The following is a 19,835-nucleotide window of genomic DNA, read 5'->3' on the forward strand; positions in this document are numbered from 1 at the left end:
CTTTGAGTTAAAAAACACACAATAGTCCAAGCCATTATGTAGAAAAACATCATGTAGCCAGTTTGGAGATTTTTGGTCCCTTAACATCTTAGTTTTAATGTCAGAGTAAAACATAGACCAAGCTCACCCTTTACAATGTTTACTGTATTTTATGACGTTTTGTCGACTAGCATCAAATCCCTAAAATTCCCTCCGTCTCCATTCATTAAAACATGTCGTATACACATGTATAAAGCGAGCCATCTCGTCTTTTATTGTGTAAATCTAAATATGGTCATTTCCTTTTACACTCTTGCAACAACTTTTGGTGCATCTACAGACATCAATATTTCCAGTCTTGATCTTATTCTTAACAATATTTTGAAGATTTTTCTTCATAGCATGATTAATAGAGTTTTTAAGCAAAATAAATAGTATAAAATAATAGGCGATTATTTATTTTCTTTTAAAACTAATATAACAAAATAAAAGCATACATTTAAACCTGGTTCCATCCATTATTAGGATTTTGTTGCTGAATATATTGGAACATTTGATCATTTCATGCACAGATGGCGTCTTTATCCCACGAGGGGCAATTAATTCAGGGCAGTCTCAAAAAACAAACTGCCACACAACAAATAAGCAAACAAACAAACAAACAAGTGGAGCTCACCCATAGATGACACCGGAAAGACACTTAACTCCAATCATTTTACAGGGATTCCGCGGGACATTAAAAAGCATTAAAAGTCATTAAATGAACTGTGTTGCAATGACGGCCTTAAATGTATTAAAAGCATTAAACTTAACATGACACTGCCTGTATAAACCCTGTTTTAGAGCAAATTTTCACAACAGATGCTCTTTTTGTATTTAAGTGAAAGGTTGTTGAATACATAATAAACAGCGCTCTCAATAAACGCTTCATCGAACAGCAAGTTAACTGTTGGACTGAATAAAGAATTTGCCATCCATGTTTTCCTCTTAACTCTCCAGCAAAGGTTTTAGATTGATCCGTGAGCTGAAATGCACTGTGAGGTTTGCCCGTTGTGACCCTGTGTCTTCTCCGCCGCAGGCTACCTGTCCAAAGTGCTGCGCAACTACACGGAGAAGGCGTGTGACGGCAGCCTGTTGTCCGTGAGCTGTCCTCCCCGCACCACCATCACGGTCCAGTCGGCGTTCTACGGCAGGAGAGGCCAGGCCGACCCCCACCACTGCCCCCCGAGCTACCAGGCTCTGCTGGGCTACTACAACCAGCAGGAGGATGACCGGCACTGCTCCATGTCCACGGCCCTGCAGGTGAGACCGCTGACAGGAAGGAGCCACCCATGTGGACTTTACAATGCAGCATTCTGGAGTTATTGATCACATGGAAGCATCTGGACTCATCAAGTAGTGACGGCAACGGCTCTTTTCTCTACTTTCTTTAGCTCATTCGAATCTAAAGGCAGTGGGCCTCTTTCACGACACGTTCTTACGCACAAATGAGTTCTCACAAAACTTGTACCTCGTAGCTGAAAACGTTCCTCAGGAGAACTATCTAGTTTTTTATTAATGTCATCTTGTAAGAGAGGGGGGGGGCTATGGAGGTGTGTGCGGTGGAATGAAATTAAACCAGAAAAAGAACTACTGTAATGAACGGGGGTGAAATGACCGGGTGAGAGCACACTGTCTACCAAGGAGGACAGAAGAGTGGCCAGGTGCACTAAAATTTATTACAGAATGGTTAAAAAACCAGTAAAAATGCCCACAGGTAAAAACGTTATGCTAAAAGTCCATCTGTCCGTCCGTCTGTCCGTGCGTCCGTCTCTCGTTCCACCGTGCGCCTTTTGTTTGTTCCATTCCCGCCAGACACAGGTGCCGTGATTGTTGCCTCTCGGGGATTGGGGTAAAACCATGTGATAAAAACCAGGTGGTAAAAGCATGTGACGAGGGCGGGTCCTTAAAACTATAAATAAAGTTAAAATGCACTGCAAAGATAAAACCAATATAAAAACACACTAAAAACACAGCACACAATAAAACGAAATAAAACCCCAAGTCACTTGCTGGATCACAATCTAAATATGGTCATTTCCTTTTACACTCTTGTAACAACTTTTGTAGCATCTACAGACACCAACATTTCCAGTCTTGATCTTTAAAACATCTTAGTGGTTTGCTCTCCTCGCGGCAGAAGGCAATCTGAGCAGCAGCTCTGTACAACACTGTCCAGGTTCTCGCTGCAGGAGTAAGTATATAATCTGTTGTCTCCTAGAATAACTGTGCCTATCATAGACATCAATTATTTTATAACACAAGGGTCTCGGCTTCATCTTTTTACGGATGTTATAAAAGAAGATAAGCAGATTTTTCACTAATCTCTTCTCAGCATGCAGCCAGGAGAGAGTCTGATGCATGTTATCAATGTTCGTCCTTCGTGGACAGCAAAGAGCCAGCCTTGTTCTGCAATACTTGAAGCCTATGAATATCTTTCCTTGGAGCACATGACCATATAACCAAACAATAACCGAACAATAATCAAAGACTAATGACTGTATGAGTTGTGTAACTGAAAAGCTTGTCATAAAACAGGCACATCTTCTTATAACAGACACAGCCCGACCCATTTTGGTTATGAGCTTATCAATGTGATTAGACCAGTTCAATCTATCATTTAGTTAAACCTAATATGACACACTTATGCACTTGCTCCAAAGGTATGTTTTTCAAGGTCAGTATCAACAACGGTGCATTTCTTAAAGCATTGTTAGAACCTACAATGATACATTTTATTTTATTAGCATTTAAAACAAGCCTGTTATTGTCAACCCAGCAAGATACTTGATCTAGTTCAGTTTGTAACGTCCAATTTAAAATACTAAGATCATCTGTTGCATTATATAGAGTAGAGTCATCTGCACACATTGCTACAGAGGTGCTCTTTAAAACAGTGGGGAGATCATTTGTAAAAATAGAGAGGAACAATGGCCCGAGACAACTGCCTTGTGGAACCCCACAGTCAAATCTCCTTATAGTAGAGAAACTACCACTCCTATCCTCCTCTAGCTGCCTGTTGCGCAAGGCAATTTTGTCCTTATATGGTCAAAGAGGCGTGTCATATCCTAATTACTTCTCAGACACACACGCTTCCAATTCACCAACTTCAGACCACAGGAGCGAACAGGGCAGTCAACACACTAGAAACAGGAGAAACATGAATAAAAACACTCAAATAGAAGCCAAACAATGCCTAACATATATGTTTTAAAAGCGATTCCAGGGTAAATTTAAATATGAATCTTTACATGGACTGATATAAAATGTTATTATGAAAACATGAAAAAGTAGTCAAACATTAACATTGACATTTTATTCACAAACAATAAGCAACACGCGATTAAGGCGTCGTCCCTGTTGTGGCATATATTGATATTGACCGTGACCATTGACCATCAAGATGCATTGTGGGAAATCTTGTGACTGCTTCATTCTCTCGGGAACATTCGGACACTGCAACAATATGCTGTGATCCGGTAGTAGTGTGGACATTCGGAGTAGTATTCCGCTTCTTTCAGATAGTTTTGGTCGTTTCTTCTTCTACTGCTGAAGCGCTTCCATCTTACTGTACTAAGACATTATTTAGAATTTTAAAAAGGTCAAATATGGATGCTGAGGTTCCCAAAAGAATGTTTTTCATTTGTTTTTCCATTATCAGATCCGCTCCATGTAAAAAGAAGAATGATTATGCAACGCTCTGTCCCACAATTTTCCAGTAAATTAGACGTGATGAAGAGGAGACAATAGTCGGGACTCTGCTCCAAACACTTGGCTGGATATCTGGCTCTACTTTGGGAAACGTCTGACCCTTTGGACGCATTTGCCTCATGAAATACTCACACGTTGGTTATATAATAGTCAATTTGAAGTTGTTTGGCCCGAGTTGGAGCGGGTCAAAAGAGCAGCCTGAGGGGGGTGGGGAGTTTACAGCCAATAGGCCAGTCTAACGCCTCATTTGAAAGCTCAAAAAAAAAAAACTGTTTGAAATGGGTCTTTGGAGATTTCCTTGTGTTGTTGCAGTTTTGTCATTAGATTTTTGCTACTTTTTCATAGTGTTTATTGTCACTTTTTTGTTGTGTTTTTGTGACTTTTTTTAAAATCACATTTTGGTCACATTTTCATTACTTTTTTGTCACATTTCTGTTTCGTTTTCATCCTCTTTTTCGGGGCTATTTGGACGCTTTTTTCAAGAAACTTTTAGATTGTGCTCGGTTAAGGTGGGGATTAAGTGGTTAAAGGGACTAGATGCAAGTGTGTCATTTTATACTCACTACTGCCACCTCGGTCTTATGCATAACTGCACCTTCTATATTAAGCTTGTGCATGACGGCACTTCGGACCCGAATCAACACCTTTCTGAGTGACAGTGCAGGATTTTAGAGGCAGTTGTGGTGAACAGGTCTGAGCTCATTCTACACATTTGGACATTGCTGGAGCAAGGAGGAGGAATAAAATACTTAATTTTAACATTTTTAAACTCTGTATAGTCCCTTTTAGAGAAAAAAAACTCAACCTCACTGTCGGTAAAGCTCACTTGTATCTGATTTTAGAATTAAAAATCAGTCTGAAAGGGACCAAGTATCGTCATGCATGAGCTTAATATAGAAACTGCACTTACACATAAGACCTGAGGTGGCAGTAGTGAGTATAAAAATGACGACTTCCATCACGTCCCTTTAAGTTAAAGATAGAACTGCCACAAGGCTCTGGTGTTTTGTAAACATTTTAATAAGGGCAACAAGTGCATTTAGTCGACCAGTGGAAATTATAGTCCACTAAGACCCATCGACTAATTAGTCCAGTATTTCCCAACTAGGGGTACGGGGACCTTGGGGGTACTTGGAATGACATCCCATAAAAACAAAAAAAAAGAAAGGGTGAAACCAAGTTTATTACGTTATTACTTTCAAAGAAAATGTGTTTTTCAGTCAAAGGTTTGACCTTGCCAGTATTTTAACAATATTTTGTTTTAAAATAACACACCACTAAATACTGTCTGTTTAGTTGCTCACCTTGTTAATATTTTGGCAAGATCCTCAAATTAGGGGGTACTAGAAGCATAAACTAATGCCTCAGGGGGTACGTGGGAGAGTCAATGCTGGCTACAACAAGTCAAATGTAATGTTTTGAAATATAATTTAATTTGAATACCCAATTACTATACTATTATTGCCTTAAAATTTCTGAATATTTCATTTCAAAATATTTGTAAACATGCAATCCAACAGAGGGATGAGAGTCAGTTTGATATTCAAAAGTAAATTGGACACAATGGGCAACTTTAGAACAAAACATGATGTACCGTTTCAGCCCAAACTGCAGCTGAATGTGTTTAAGAGCGTCGCTTTTGTATTTTGGACGAACCTACTGTAAAAAATAGTTGAGCGATGTCCTATTGATGTACCAATTTCCTAAAAATGTAGCTTTGGCCGGGCAGTTAATGCAATCGGCGTGTGTTTGGTAAAATATGGCCGTATCCAGCTGTACTCGAGAGTCGTGACAGCAGTAAGAGCGTCTGTGAAGAGGCACTTGAGCAGAGATTCTTCCTTCCTGCTTGTTCCCATGGCCATGAGACGCCTGTTTGAAGTGGTTTTAGGTTCTGCCGCCCTCACCGCTGGACTCTCATTGTTCTCCCCCCCCCCCCCTCTGTCGTCTTCAGAAAATGCTGGACGAGTGCCAGGACAGGCGGAGCTGCCAGGTGCTCGTCAACAGCCGGGTGTTCGGGACGGACCAGTGTCCAGGGAGGAGCAAGTACCTCCTGGTGTGGTACAAGTGCAGACCCAGTAAGTGTCAGAGCTTCATGATGGTTCCATGTCTTTAGGTCACATGACAAGCTGGTATACATGTGTTTATTACCGGTTACGTCTTTGCCCTGCTCTCAGAAGCCTCTCATGCCTCTCACTTAAGGCAAGACACTGTATTTTTTTTAGAGATATCAATCTGAAACTTTTGCTGATCATTACTGACATAAATACAGTCATTTTACATTTATGTTTTCTTTTGAAAAATCCAGCACTTTCATTTGTTAAAATGGCCAAATTTGCAGATATTTGTTGAATGAATTATGAATTATTTAACCTCTTACCACCTGAACATAGTGCATGTGCTCCAGTTCGGCTTTACCCAAATCTAAATGCTTCTTAACTGGAGAGAGGAGGAAAGAGGAAAGGGAGAGGAGGAGAGAGGAGTTAATCAGAAAGGAGAGTGTTTCATAAAACACTAAATATCTCTGAATCTAGAAAAAATCTGCAATTTTGATCAAAGTAGCCTCTGTTTAGCTTTGGATTTCTCAGGAACCGAGGCACGTAGAATTAAACTGTTTTCACCTACGGAGAGCTTAGATTCTCACGTTTCAAACGAGCCATAGCACGTGTCCATAGCTATAACATAGAATATGCTGTGGTGCTACAAATATCATGATCATCAAACTGGTCTGGATTGTTGGCACTCAACAGCTAAATCCCAAAAACAGCACGGCACTCAATGTGTTAATAAGTGAAAAAAAATCTAAAAAAGATACCATTTTGCATTGTTTTTTGGGATTCAAAGTGAATCAATCAGGCAGCCTGCAAAGTGTGGAGTCAGTATAATCTGTAGTGGAGATGTTGTTGTAAGAGTGGAAGGAAAACCTCATTTGGAGAAAACATCCCTAAAGTTTTGAAACGTAAGGATGGGTGATATATCGTTTACATGATAATATTCATATTGTTGTTTGGGCGAAATGAAAAATTGGAATGTCGAGTATTTCATCAATTGTAGAATCAGATGCTACAAACATGAAAAGAGATGAAGACAAAATAAACCTGTAACCTTTTTAAGAATTCAGTTTAGAGAGTTTAACACTGCAGGGGTTTGTTTGACTGTATTTTGGCCGTTCACCATCCTTGCCTCCAGTGTCTGCGTACATTGGTGTACGAATGAGAGAGTGAATGAGTGACTGGTTCCTTTTGGGCCTAATGAATGTAAAAAAGCGCTATATTTATCTTTCATCACACAAATCACAAAATGTCTGCTGCAGCTACAGTATAATAGACAACACAGTGCAGAGCCATTACAGGAAATCTTGCCTGTGCTCTGTCGCTCCTTCAACAGTAAATGAGCACATCACAGGTTAAAGCAATAATACAAAAACATAAAGAGAAAGCCAGGGTAATGTAACCGATTGATGAAATAGCTCTGAAATGAAGCAGTGGTTCAGCGAGGACTGCAGGCTCCACTTCCTGCCTCGGCTTTGACTTTGGCGTCCTGTGTCTCATTCCTCTGCTACTGGATCCTTATTTAGCGACGCTTTTATCTGACTGACACACTGCACGTGCATTTATGGCTCAATAAATGAAATAATCTGAGCGTCGTTTGTTATTTTCCTCTGAGCCTCGTTTAGCTGTGTGTTTTATCAGAGCTGTGTGGAGTCAAAGGCCTCACAGCGACAGGTCCCCGTCTGCCCCGCCCACTCTCCTCACTCCAGCTGAGCGGAAGACAGGGACACACACTCTGTTTCATAGAAGATACAATTAAGTCTTTTCTTTTCCCCCCATCGCCTTCTATTACTTGAACAAGTATTGATGTTTTTCAGTAAAAGGTTTGACTTTGAGAGTAGTTTAGCTATAATTTGAACATAACACTACTAAATAATGAACAATCTATGTTTAGTTGCTCACTTTGTTAAAACTTTGGCAGGATCCTCAAGTTAGGGTTGTACTATATAAAGTATAAATGAATGCTTAGTACATGGGGCGAAAAACTCCTGCAGAGTTAATAAAGCTCTCCCCCAGGTATCGCTCTAGAGGGGCGCAGTAATCCCACCCACACCACGCTGACCCAGAGCAGGCATTAGGGCGGCTGATCCCCCTCGCTCCGCCTGCTCCGCGCCCCGGGACCGATCAACACATCATTGTTCACCCGCACTTAACCACCGGCTTACACGCGGGGACAGGAGCGGGCACAGGAGCGGGCATTTTAGTTCGGCCGTCTCCATTCACAACAAAACACTTACTTCAAATCACTATGTCATCCAAACATGTGCATTTCCTGTGTGAAAGACACTCAACAACATCTTGCAACATCTACACTTGAGTTTTTCTTTGTCAATATTTCGATTTTTCTTTTAAACTTTTTTAATTGAAAATGTATTGCCTTATTTCTTTAAGCTTTGAAGCCCAAAAAACAAGGCAACAACTACAGAAGATCAACTCTGACCAAGTCTTTGTAACTAATCAGTCAAAGATTGAAAGCATAGATTTCAACCTGGCTCTATTCATTATTCGGATTTCGTCCTCAAATATAGGTAATGTTGTCCAATTTTTTTTCCTGTCTGGAGTCCAAGTACCTAGCCGGAGGTACTTGTGCATGTTGTTGGTTGATGGGTTGGATACAAAGGACGGGAGGAAACTCACCCCCCGAGAAGGGGGGAACGCACAAGGACCCACAATGTTCCCACGGGGCATTAAAAAGAGCAGTTTTGGCCAAATCAAGGCCTCAAATGTCATTGAAAACATTCACATTTCTTCCAGCGGGCATTCAAATCTGAATTCCTTTGAAAACAGTGACATTGCTTGGTCTTTCACACCATGAATTCACTGCTTTTTTTTTTCTCCAAAGTTGCCCAGTTAGTCAGATGTTCTTTAAAATATCCACTTTTACTTCAGTGCTTACCAAATCTTTAGAAATGAAAAGTTCTGCTGTTCCATTTGTGGAGATCTAGGACTTTTGTTTGAAGAAACAACGCCCAGTGAATGATTCAATAGACACAGCTCCGACTATTCTATGACTAACTTTGGAATATTTGTTGGCATAGTTCTTGATCTTGAAATGCAAATAAATAAAGTAACTCCTCTTTTGGTTGCTGTGGTTTTTGATGGTCAGAAAAAAGGGTCATTCATCCATCACCAAAGCCATCAGGCCCATACCTCCTGTAGACTTCCAGAGCGGGCAGAAGAAAGGCTGTGTCTGTGTGTCCATCCATCGGAGCCGCTGCCCGTCACAGGTCACGCCGCCTCAGAGACAGGAATGCTCCACATGATTCGACTTGTCCACTCGCTAATGTGCTCTGTGGACTGAGCTGAAGGAGAAAGTATCCACGGAACGGACAGCCTCCATCAAGCTTCACTTTAGGTGTCATGCAACTAGACTTTGAAAAAAACAAGTCAGTTTTACGGCTTTTAGTATTTGTTGTGTTGTGTCTGTTCTCTCTTGAGCAAATGACCTCACCTACAGGCTACCACCTGCAATATGGGATTACAATCACAATACGTATCTAGAGTACTTATTTTGAGTACCATAAGTATATTCCGGTACATCAATCATTACATTTTAGCATGTTGCACAACACTAATGATAAAGGATAGATGAAAACGACCAGGGGGAAGTTCAGCTGTAATGATCTGTCTCTGCTTCGTTTCTCTTTACACCACGGTTCATTTAAACACATGTGCACCGTGTGTCATGTGATGTGCTGTAAGGCTCCGCTCCTGGTGCATTTGCAAAGTGAACTTTTATTGCGCACATTCATCAGAATCCAAGTTGTTGATTCTGATAACAGGTTCACAAACTGGGAATTTTCTTTGGTGCAGTCATGTAACATGAAACATTTAACAAGAGATAAATAATGAACTCTAAAAAACTATAAAACAGAATAAAGAAGATTAAAACAAAATCTGAAAAAAACAGCAACAATTTGAGTTTTGAGTAGGCTGAAGCAGAGCTTATGTGCCGACCCCTCATCATCATTATTAATCACCCTTTTACATATTCAGTAGCTTTTTCTTTTTTTTGTTCAACAGCAAGACGATTCAGAATTAATTTTGTTTCCATACGCAAGTATACACACAGTAACACGCGTGCACTTGCCTAAGAATTACATTCAGTTCTTCTTTCAGCAATACAACAAGAAGATATTGACTGACATCATTCACATATTTCCATACATTGTACATTACATAGTGGAAAGCATTGTACAGATTATCAGCATCAGTATGGTGCGAGTATCTGTGTGGTGACATGGAGTATTTCCATATGCTGTATAATACAGAGGCCTGCTCACTCCGAAGGACCTCAGTCTCCTTAGTAGAGGCGACTTTGGCCCTTCTAGTACAGGGAGTTGGTGTTGTGGGACCAGTCCAGTTTATTGTTGTATTATTGTTAGCAGCAGATATTACTATGGAGATACCACGTTATATATAAATACAATGCACATCACTGTGAAAGTATTCTAAATATCCAGAACACAATACTCTGACAAAGTAACAGAATACTTTAGAAAGAAGGCCGGTATTTAGTTAAACACTTAACACTGACATACTGTATATTCTTCAAAGAATGGAATGCATCATGTATGTCTACGATGATGATGATCTAGCACTGAACATGTGTATTTTGGGGTGAGCAGATGTGTCAGTGAGGCGGCGACTGTAGGATAGATCTGAGCTGACTGTTTTAATGACTGTCCTTTGTTGTCCCTCAGACGAGTACAAGTCCAAGGTGGTGTGTGAGGAGGAGAAGATGAGGCTGAGCTGTAAGCGGGGCATGCAGATCGCCGTCTACTCCGCCATGTTCGGACGCACGCCGCAGGGCACGCTGGAGTGCCCCGCCTACCACCAGAGGGCGCCGTCTGTCGGTAAGACACTCCCAACCGCAGCGTGGTTTTGGAAACGTGCTACAACAGTGATATTACCAGGCTTTAAAGCACAGGCTGAAGGGTGTTTTAGACGTATTGACTTGGCGTGAGGGGTTTAGTGCTGACTGTTTAGATCAGAGATAAACAGCACGTCCAGAGCGTCGCAAACAACACTTACAAACTACCCTGAGAGACTTTCAATGAAGGAATAACATTTGAATTGATTGATTATTATTCTATAGTGTTTTTCATGACCTTAAATGATTATCAGTTACATTTGTCCTAACAGTACAGTCGTCACTGAGAACTAACTGAGAACTAACGTTTTACATTGATTGTCACCCTGTTCATATGATCTGGTCGGCCAATGTGTAGGGCTCCGTCTGCTTTCTGAGAAAAAATTGAGAAAAAAAGTAAAAATACCGTTCAGTCATCCAGGTGGTTAATTTAGTCTTGTGAAAGATTTGCATTTTTACACAATTTTGGATTAATTTGGCGGCATGGTAGTACAGCGGTTAGTGCTCTCGCTTCACAGCTAGAAGGTCCGGGTTCGATTCCCAGCACTAACCGCTGTACTACGGGGCCTTTCTGTGTGGAGTTTGCATGTTCTCCCTGTGTCTGCGTAGATTTCCTCCGGGTTCTCCGGTTTCCCCTACCACTAAAAACATGCACAATAGACCAGGGTGAATTATGTGTGTGTGTGAGTGAATGTATGGTGGTCAGAGGGACCGTTGGCGCAGACGTGTGCAGTCGCGAAAGCGCTTCTGTCAGTCTCCCCCAGGGGAAACTGAAGCTACAAACGTAGTTTACCACCACCGAGTATGGAGTGAATGTACAATTGTCTCATGTAAAGCGCTTTGTGACCATGTCTGTGAAAGGCGCTATATAAATAAAGATCTACTTCTCCTTCTTATTTTGAACATCTTTATTTTCAATCTGGAGACATAGATTATGTTTTTTCAGAAAAATCCCAAATGCCATACTTTTTTACATTTATAGCATCATTAAAAAAAAAAATCTATATTATTTTTGGTCACTTCACACCATACAGACCATAGAGCTCCACAGTCCCACCCACTCCCAGTCACGTGTCGGGGTCCAACATAAAAAATCCCATGTATTATTAGCGTTGACTTTTCGAAAAAGGTTAACTATTAAAGGAATAGGCCACCGTTTTTATATACTAAGATATGTTCTTACCTAACCGTAGTCGAGTTAATATATACCCGTCTGGTCTTTGTCCGTGCGCTCTGTCACGCAAACGGAGCACATACGCAGCCTCTCCCACATGTCATATAGCTCCAAAAAAGCTCACGATAGAAGCTACCAAGCTCTTCCACGTGCTCCCTATTTAAATAAAGTTACGTGAAGTGTTTTCATGCGAAGTATATTTACACAGAAATGTAACATGTCGATTTTATAAGCAGATAAAAAGGGGTACTACATTGTGAGGCGTAATGATACGAGGAGCACAGCGTCCGCGCAGTAACTCCTAAAGACTTCCCCCGCTCACTTCCACCAATAGAAGCTGCGTGACTTGTAGAGAGCTCGCAGAGAACAGTTGAAGAAGCGTCGATAACTTGTGAACAATGCCTTTTACGTGCATCGTGCTGGGCTGTGATAACAAGCAGAAAGTATATAGTGTAGTAATGTTTCACAGATTTCCAACTCACCCCGGACAACGACACAGGACTCAGGACCTCGACCATGAGGTAGGAATGCGCAGCACTTTCCAAAAATATATTTTCTGCTTGTTGTAAAAGGCTCTGTACAAGTCACGCAGCTTCTATTGACGGAAGTGAGCGGGGGAAGTCTTTAGGAGTTACTGCGCGGACGCTGTGCTCCTCGTATCATTACACCTCACAATATAGTACCCCTTTTTATCTGCTTATAAAATCGACATGTTACATTTCTGTGTAAATATACTTCGCATGAAAACACTTCACGTAACTTTATTTAAATAGGGAACACGTGGAAGAGCTTGGTAGCTTCTATTGTGAGCTTTTTTGGAGCTATATGACATGTGGGAGAGGCTGCGTATGTGCTCCGTTTGCGTGACAGAGCGCACAGACAAAGACCAGACGGGGATATATTAACTCGGCTACGGTTAGGTAAGAACATATCTTAGAATATAAAAACGGTGGCCTATTCCTTTAAGAGTCACGGTAATCAGCTATGTGTTAATCAGCTATGTGCTAATCAGCTATGTGCTAACTCACGGACATGCAACATACAAGGTAAAAAAAAAAAAGTTTGTCTAAAACGTTATAGACTGCAAAATTATAAAAGTAATTTTGTCGTATTTTCAAGTATTGTTTGTTTCTTTCTTGTAAAATACCCATGCGAGTGTTGGTAGTTAGCACATAGCTGATTGGCCGGCGTCGTGCCATTAAACTCTTAATAATTTACTTTTTCGAAAAGTCAACGCTAAAAATACATGGGATTTTTTTGTGTCGGACCCCGACTCGTGACCGGGAGTGGGTGGGACTGTGGAGCGCTATACAGACTAAATAAAACATGGTCACATGGTCTAGTATTTGGTTGTAGCGTCTCTAGCTTTGTTTACAGCACTTTCACTATCTGTAAGCTTCTGCAATGTTCAAATCCAGTGTTGCGTTCATTTTTCACCAAGATCTTGTATTCATGATGGGAGAGTGTGACCACTTTGCAAAGCCTTCTCCAGCACATCCCAAAGCTTCTCAGTGGGGTTAAGATCTGGACTCTTTGATCCATTTCATGCTGAACCACTCTTTCACAACGTGAGCCACATGAATCCTCCCATTGCCATCTTGAAATATGCGCGTGCCATCAGGGCAGAAAAAAATGATGGATAAACCTGGTAATTCAGGATATAGTTGTCATTCTTTGGGCACATAGTGTTCCTGAACCTCCTGTAGACCTGACAGACTGCAGCAGCCCCAGATCAGAGCAGTCAGGTACATCCAGGTAAACTTTTTCTGGTCAGGCAGTGGAGTTCAGCGCTCACACTGTTGGTTGTTCTTCAGCCAGAGCTTAAGCCTTACTGAGAGGAGTCCAGGGTCCGAGTGGGACTGGACCGCCTAAGCTGCAGAAGAAGCTCACTGAGACCACTTTTATCTGGAAACATTGCCGGACTTCTCCAGCTACATAGCTTCATAGCTTTCTGCAACACATGGCAAAGGATAGAAAACATTTCTGCATTTCCTGATTAAAAGGAGATTGCTGTTGATCCTGTTTCACTAACAAAGACCAGCTTTTTACTGCCACGAAAAAAATATACCTTCATTGACAGTTACAAGTCCAGACTCTGCACCTGCTGAAACCACAGAACGCTCTCATAACTCTGCTCTTTATTGCTGCGTTGATTTGCTTTGAGCTACTTTGTGGTTTAGACTCATTTTATGATTTCCTCCACACTCCTCATTGCCTTCAGCCATTTTTACACACTGTGGATGTGTTTGAAGGCTGACTGCAGAGATAATTAGTGTGTTTTGTCATTTTGTAGTGGCGTTTTATATATTTTTTGTCAGATAAAGTGACTCAACCTTTCCCTATTGCACAAGTATGAGGGCTGAAGTTTTAGCCCATACTGCTCAAACCGCTTTGGATTGGACACCAAACTTGGGGGAGAAACAATTTACTGAGAGGGGGAGAAACAATTTTCAAATTTCTTTGCACTGGATCGGTTTAGTTGAGATGAGGATGTTTCCACTCTCTTCTGGAGGCTTCCTCTTGCTCTTAAGTCCAGAGGTGGGAGTAAGTCACTAAATGCGAGTCTCGAGTAAAGTCCAAGTCGTGAAGGTCCAAGTCCCAAGCAAGTCCAAGTCAGCTGGTCCTGGGGTCAAGTCAAGTCAAGTCAAAGCTTTTGTCAAGTCAAGTCAAGTCAAGTCTTGCTTTAGCCAGCAAGTCACCTCAAGTCACCTCAAGTCGCAAACGTCAGCGTAAGCCTAGTTTTTAGTATTAATTCTTCTATTCAAACAAGTGTTTTCTCAAGATTTTGCCATTTTGAAAATGTAGGCAAAAATCTAGCTTTTTAAATCTAATGGATTTGGATTTAAAGTGTAATTAATATTAAATAATTCATTTCAAATGAAAAAATATATATTTTGAATGCTTCAGACTGTGCACACAATTACCAGGACAGCATTTTAAGGAAGAGGGCCCGGGGGGCCTACTTAAAAAATATTTTAAAGATGCGCTGCAGTCTGAAAGATAAATATAAAATAATATTTTTATTTTTGTTAGTTTCTGGCCATTTTTCTGTCAGTAGTTCCCCTGTAATGCCCCGGCCCCTGTATACTCGGATTCACCCCTGCTCAAAATAAATTCCGCAGAGTCTTCAGTCCCGCTGTCACTCTGTGTGGCAGCGTAAAATACTATGGCTAATTACCATATGTAAACATAGATGCGCTGGTTTTACGCAATGAATCCTGTTCTTTCAACATCCATCCATCCGTCCGTCCATCCATCCATCCATCCATCCATCCATCCATCCATCCATCCATCCATTTTCTTCCACTTTTTCATTGTCGGGTCGTGGCAGCTGTTGGCGCTGCCCAAATCACATTGCACCAGCCCCCATGGCTCCTCCTGCAGGTGGTGGGTCCACGGAAGGATGACCTCATGGTGCTAACCGGGCCTGTTGGTCTCTCATAAGGGGCTTCTGAACCGCTCTTTTTATGGACCTTTTTGTAGGACCTTTTTGCCATGGGAGACCCTACCAGGGGCACGTAGCCCCCAACAACAGAGCTCCCAGGATCATTCGGGTGCTCAAACCCCTCCACCACGTTAAGGTGGTGTTTCTAGGATTGGGTTCTTTCAATAGTTAAACTAAAATAAATACTAACCATAAAGTCATAGCAAGTCATTGAGACTCATTGGCCTCAAGTCCAAATGAAGTCTCGAGTCACAAACAGCAAGTCCTAAGTCAAGTCAAGTCTTTTTGGAACTTTGGTCAAGTATGTCTCAAGTCCCGAGTCTGATCGAGTGTCCCACCTCTGCTTAAGTCCAGTCCATTTTGTTGGAGACAGACAAAGTCCAACGGAGTCCTACGGAAGAAGCTTTTCACTGCCAAGAGTTGGAATTCCATAATGGCCTACAGCAGGACTTTTTAAAGCTAGTAATGTGCAATATAAATGTGGGTTAACAGAATAACCTTAATAGCTCAGAGTTCAAGAAACTTAGTTCTGTGCGTTTAAGATCCAAGATGCCTCAACAACTGAATTTATGAGAAAGTGTTGCTTTGTTTAGACATGGGAATTGTCATGTTGCTGATGCCAGTTTGTATTTGCACTCAGTGATGTGCTCATGTGTGTCCTCTCCGTGCACAGAGGTAGGTCGGCACACACATTGCCAGGGGAACTGGGCTGAGTGTGGATCAGATGTCTGGCTTTGGCCCATAGAAAAGCCACAGTGTTGGGTGTCCTTTTGAATGCAGCGTGTGTTATGTGTGCACGTGTCTATTCCCATGCACCTTAGCTCCTCTCCGGTGGAATAGCAGTGAGTTACTGTTAATTTGCCTTATTTGCCTTGTTTTGTCAAATCCTCTGCAGCTGAAGCTCTCCCTACTTTATTCCCTGATTTGCTAGTATGCTATTAGCTAAAACTGAAGGCTTGTTTTCACTGTACATTTAACATGTCATTTTCACTACTGCCTGAAGAGGGTGCTCCAGGTCAAAATAGAACTGTACGACCAAAGACAAGCTGCGACCGACATTTGGAATGCTAGCCTCTTTTCACTGCAGCGATGATCTCTGTCAAGTGTCACGTTAACACAAAATACAACATCAGTGCTCCGCGAGGTTGTAAACAACACAGGCCAGGCATGAACGGGTCACAGTTTTTTCATTATTATTATTATTTTTATCATTTTTTTCGGTGAAAAGTAATAAACACCGCTAACATTCGGCACTTCGCTCTAGCGCTAAACACAGGCCTTCGGGAAACTGAAAGTTGCTACAGCAAAACTTTTGTTGTAGCTATGATTCTCTTTTTGAACCATGGCAGGGTGGAGAAGAGTGTAGGCTCATGATTTAACAATCCTAGCATCTTGCAATGTCCATCCATCCATCCATCCATCCATCCATCCATCCATCCAAGAATCAATCATGCAATGTACTTCGGGCATGAGGCCATGTCCATGCCTCCTTTGTCATCTGTGGCAATAAACAGCAATAACATTTAGTTCACTGTACAGAATAACTTCCTATATTGGCTTGTGTCATGTTGTCACTCATTCCACTTCTGTTGCCAAATGCTGTGATCACCTTAAACCACTGTCACCTTAAGATTTCTCTGATTCCATGCACATGTAACACAAGTTTACAGACGATGTTTGTAGTTGCCGGATTTTGTTGGTTATGTTAAATTGGTAACATTTGATCCTGAACTCTATTGACTTGCACAAACCCCACGATGACTGCAGGCCTGATACGACACATTAGGAGAACTACAGTGGTGGCCCGTGTACCGGCGGCCCCATTCATGTGGCTTTGCTCCGGGAGCCTTTGTCTGTTAATGGATCGGGCTGTATACTACTCTGTGGTTAGTTCAAGTGCGGACCCGACAGGTGTAGCTTCGGCTGTGGTTTTCCCATCGTGAGACGAGACGCTATTTGTCATCATTTCCAATTCAAACGAAGGAGACCCGCCCTCGAGAGTCAGCTGAGTGCGTGTCAGTGGAAGTTGTTGTTACTATCAGACTAAAGTAACTAAAACAGAAGTGCAAATGCGCACTGCGCAGTAGTGGTTGACAGCGGGTCTGACAGCCTGAGATTGGGTTTCAGACCAGGATTAAGTACCGTCTCAGCAGCGACGGGAGCTGGACTGTACAGTTCCTGCCACACAAAGAGCAGATCACTTTCACTTCTCAGGTAAGCCTTTATGCAGCTCAGTTACAGTAAATGGCCCATGTTCAACTAAAGTCACTTTTAAATCATGCGCCACCAAACATCTACTGCCCACTGCAATGTATTTCTTACTAACAGGTTGCACACACAAGAATTTGAGGATGTCATAATCTCAGATGAAGGGCAAAGGATCCATCCAACAGGTTTTGAAAGAAATGTATCATTATTTGGAAGTGATTGGATTCACAATCACTTAAGACTAACACGTTTTACGGCTCCCTGCAGAGGGTGCGAAAACCAATCAACAACACCAGGGTTTGTACAGGCAGAAGCAAGTCAAATATAATGCTTTTTAATGCCACATATACTATATTTAAATACCACAAATTGAGAAAAAAATCGGTGCATATTCATTTCTTAAAATGTACAAACATTTTCCTAACAGAGCAAAGGGAATTGGGCTACACTGGAAACTTAGAAAAGAATGTTGTTAATTTCAGCCAAAAGAGCAGCTGAATATGTTTTAGAACGTATACAGTGAAAATTTATGAGCAATGACATATTTTTCTAATAGATTTAGATTTATTGCCAGTTTGAATCCAGTTTAAAGCTTTTTATTGATGACATTCTGTGTCTTGATTTCAATTGGCCAGAATAAATGTTGGTCGATGGCACAGACTTACCACCACCGGGTATAGAGTGAATGAATAATGACTTGTGGCGCTTCGAGAAACTTGTAAAGCACAATACAAGTGTAAGCCATTATTATTATTATTATTTTTACTTATCCGGCCTTGCCTACAGTGTCTTTGCACACCTGCCTGTAAATCTGTAGTTCACTGACAAACCCAATATAAAGTCCAATTCCTCTACATGCCCCGACCAGAAAAGGAATCCTCCTCTCTCACTCAGCCGCTGTGTTGCCTGCAAGCTGTAGTTCTTGAGCCTATTCCTCAAAGGCCAAGCGAACAACTGCAGAACAGATTTAACCCTCGCTGTTTGAGAGTAACGCCATCTGCGTTTGTCGCTGGACTTTGATGTGCGCAGGGAGGAGAGGCTTTGGTCTGGGCGTGGTCCAGTTATGGCTGAGTTGGGGAACCGCTGTGCATGTGCGGAATAACCACTCTGCTGTACCAAATCAGTGCAAAAAGCCTAATACTCCATCCTTAATAACTCAAGCTGAAAATCGTAGTAAAATAGAATTCCATTTTGTGTATCCTGTACTCTCTTTGTCTGTTGTCACATGTTTATTGTTCTTACCTGCCTTAGGACATTGGATGAAAATGAGCTATAAGAGGAAGCCACTGAATTAGAATGTCGTGGTCCACACTCACTCCTAACTTACCCAACATATTTGTAGTATCCCGATTCTTGTGGAGACAAGTTTTTTGGCACATTTTGCAGGGTGCAACATGAAACATTTAACAAAACTATAATAAACTATACAAACTTTAAAACTATAAGGACATGCATAAAAATAGATCAAGATAAAATATGGTAAAATGACAGTGTAAGACAGAACAACAGTGTGAATATATTTACAGATGCACAGATGTGCATTAAGTGTCAGCAGCAGATCTGAGTGTGGACAGACCACATAGTGACATTGAGCAGTGCAAATGGCTGGAACAGGTTATTATGTTCATGAGTCTGATGGCGGACGGTACAGGAGGTATCAGTCCGGACCATAGCCTCCTGCCTGAGGGAGAGGGGTGAATAGTCCATGTCCAGAGTGAGAAGGGTCAGCTGTGATACGACCCACACGCATCCGGGTCCTAGAAGTGAACAGGTCCTGGAGAGATGGAAGCTCACAGCCAGTCGCCTTGTCAGCAGCAGCACAATGCGCTGCAGTCGATGCTTGTCCTGGGCTGTGGGTCCATCACACGGTTATGGAGGAGGTGAGGATGGACCACACGGTGATGGAGGAGGTGAGGATGGACCACACGTTGATGGAGGAGGTGAGGATGGACCACACAGTGATGGAGGAGGTGAGGATGGACCACACGGTGATGGAGGAGGTGAGGATGGACTCGATGATGGCCGTGTAGAACTGCACCAGCAGCTTGGTCGGCAGCTTGAGTTTCCTCAGCTGCCACTGGAAGAACATCCTCTGCTGGTCCTTCTTGATGAGGGAGCTGATGGTTGGCTCCCATTTACTTCAGCAACAACTGAAAGTCCACTAAATCGACAAAGCTGGACTTCTCTTGGCTTAGATGTTATGTCTCACATTGATTGTATTGTGGGAATTAGATGATTCTTGAGACGTCAGCCAGTCTAAGTCTATAAGGTCCAGCTGTGTTGACTTTGTGGCCTCTTGTTTCTTTTTTTCCCTGGATGATTTACACTTCTTGTTATATTCAGTATGTCAGTAGCTAC

The 19,835-nt window shown here is 41.9% G+C and overlaps 1 protein-coding gene across 1 annotated transcript in view; it reads left to right on the forward strand.

Annotated features, from left to right (window-relative positions):
• Positions 1-19,835, forward strand: part of eva1aa (eva-1 homolog A, regulator of programmed cell death a) — a 125,059-nt gene that overhangs the window by 33,326 nt on the left and 71,898 nt on the right. Inside the window, exons 2-4 of the mRNA XM_079572764.1 lie at positions 1,058-1,281; positions 5,681-5,804; positions 10,481-10,633. Coding sequence (XP_079428890.1) covers positions 1,058-1,281; positions 5,681-5,804; positions 10,481-10,633 — 501 coding nt within the window. The remainder of the gene's footprint in view (positions 1-1,057; positions 1,282-5,680; positions 5,805-10,480; positions 10,634-19,835) is intronic.

The sequence above is a fragment of the Gobius niger genome (assembly GCF_951799975.1).
Source record: "Gobius niger genome assembly, chromosome: 15".
In the NCBI taxonomy this organism is placed as follows: domain Eukaryota; kingdom Metazoa; phylum Chordata; class Actinopteri; order Gobiiformes; family Gobiidae; genus Gobius; species Gobius niger.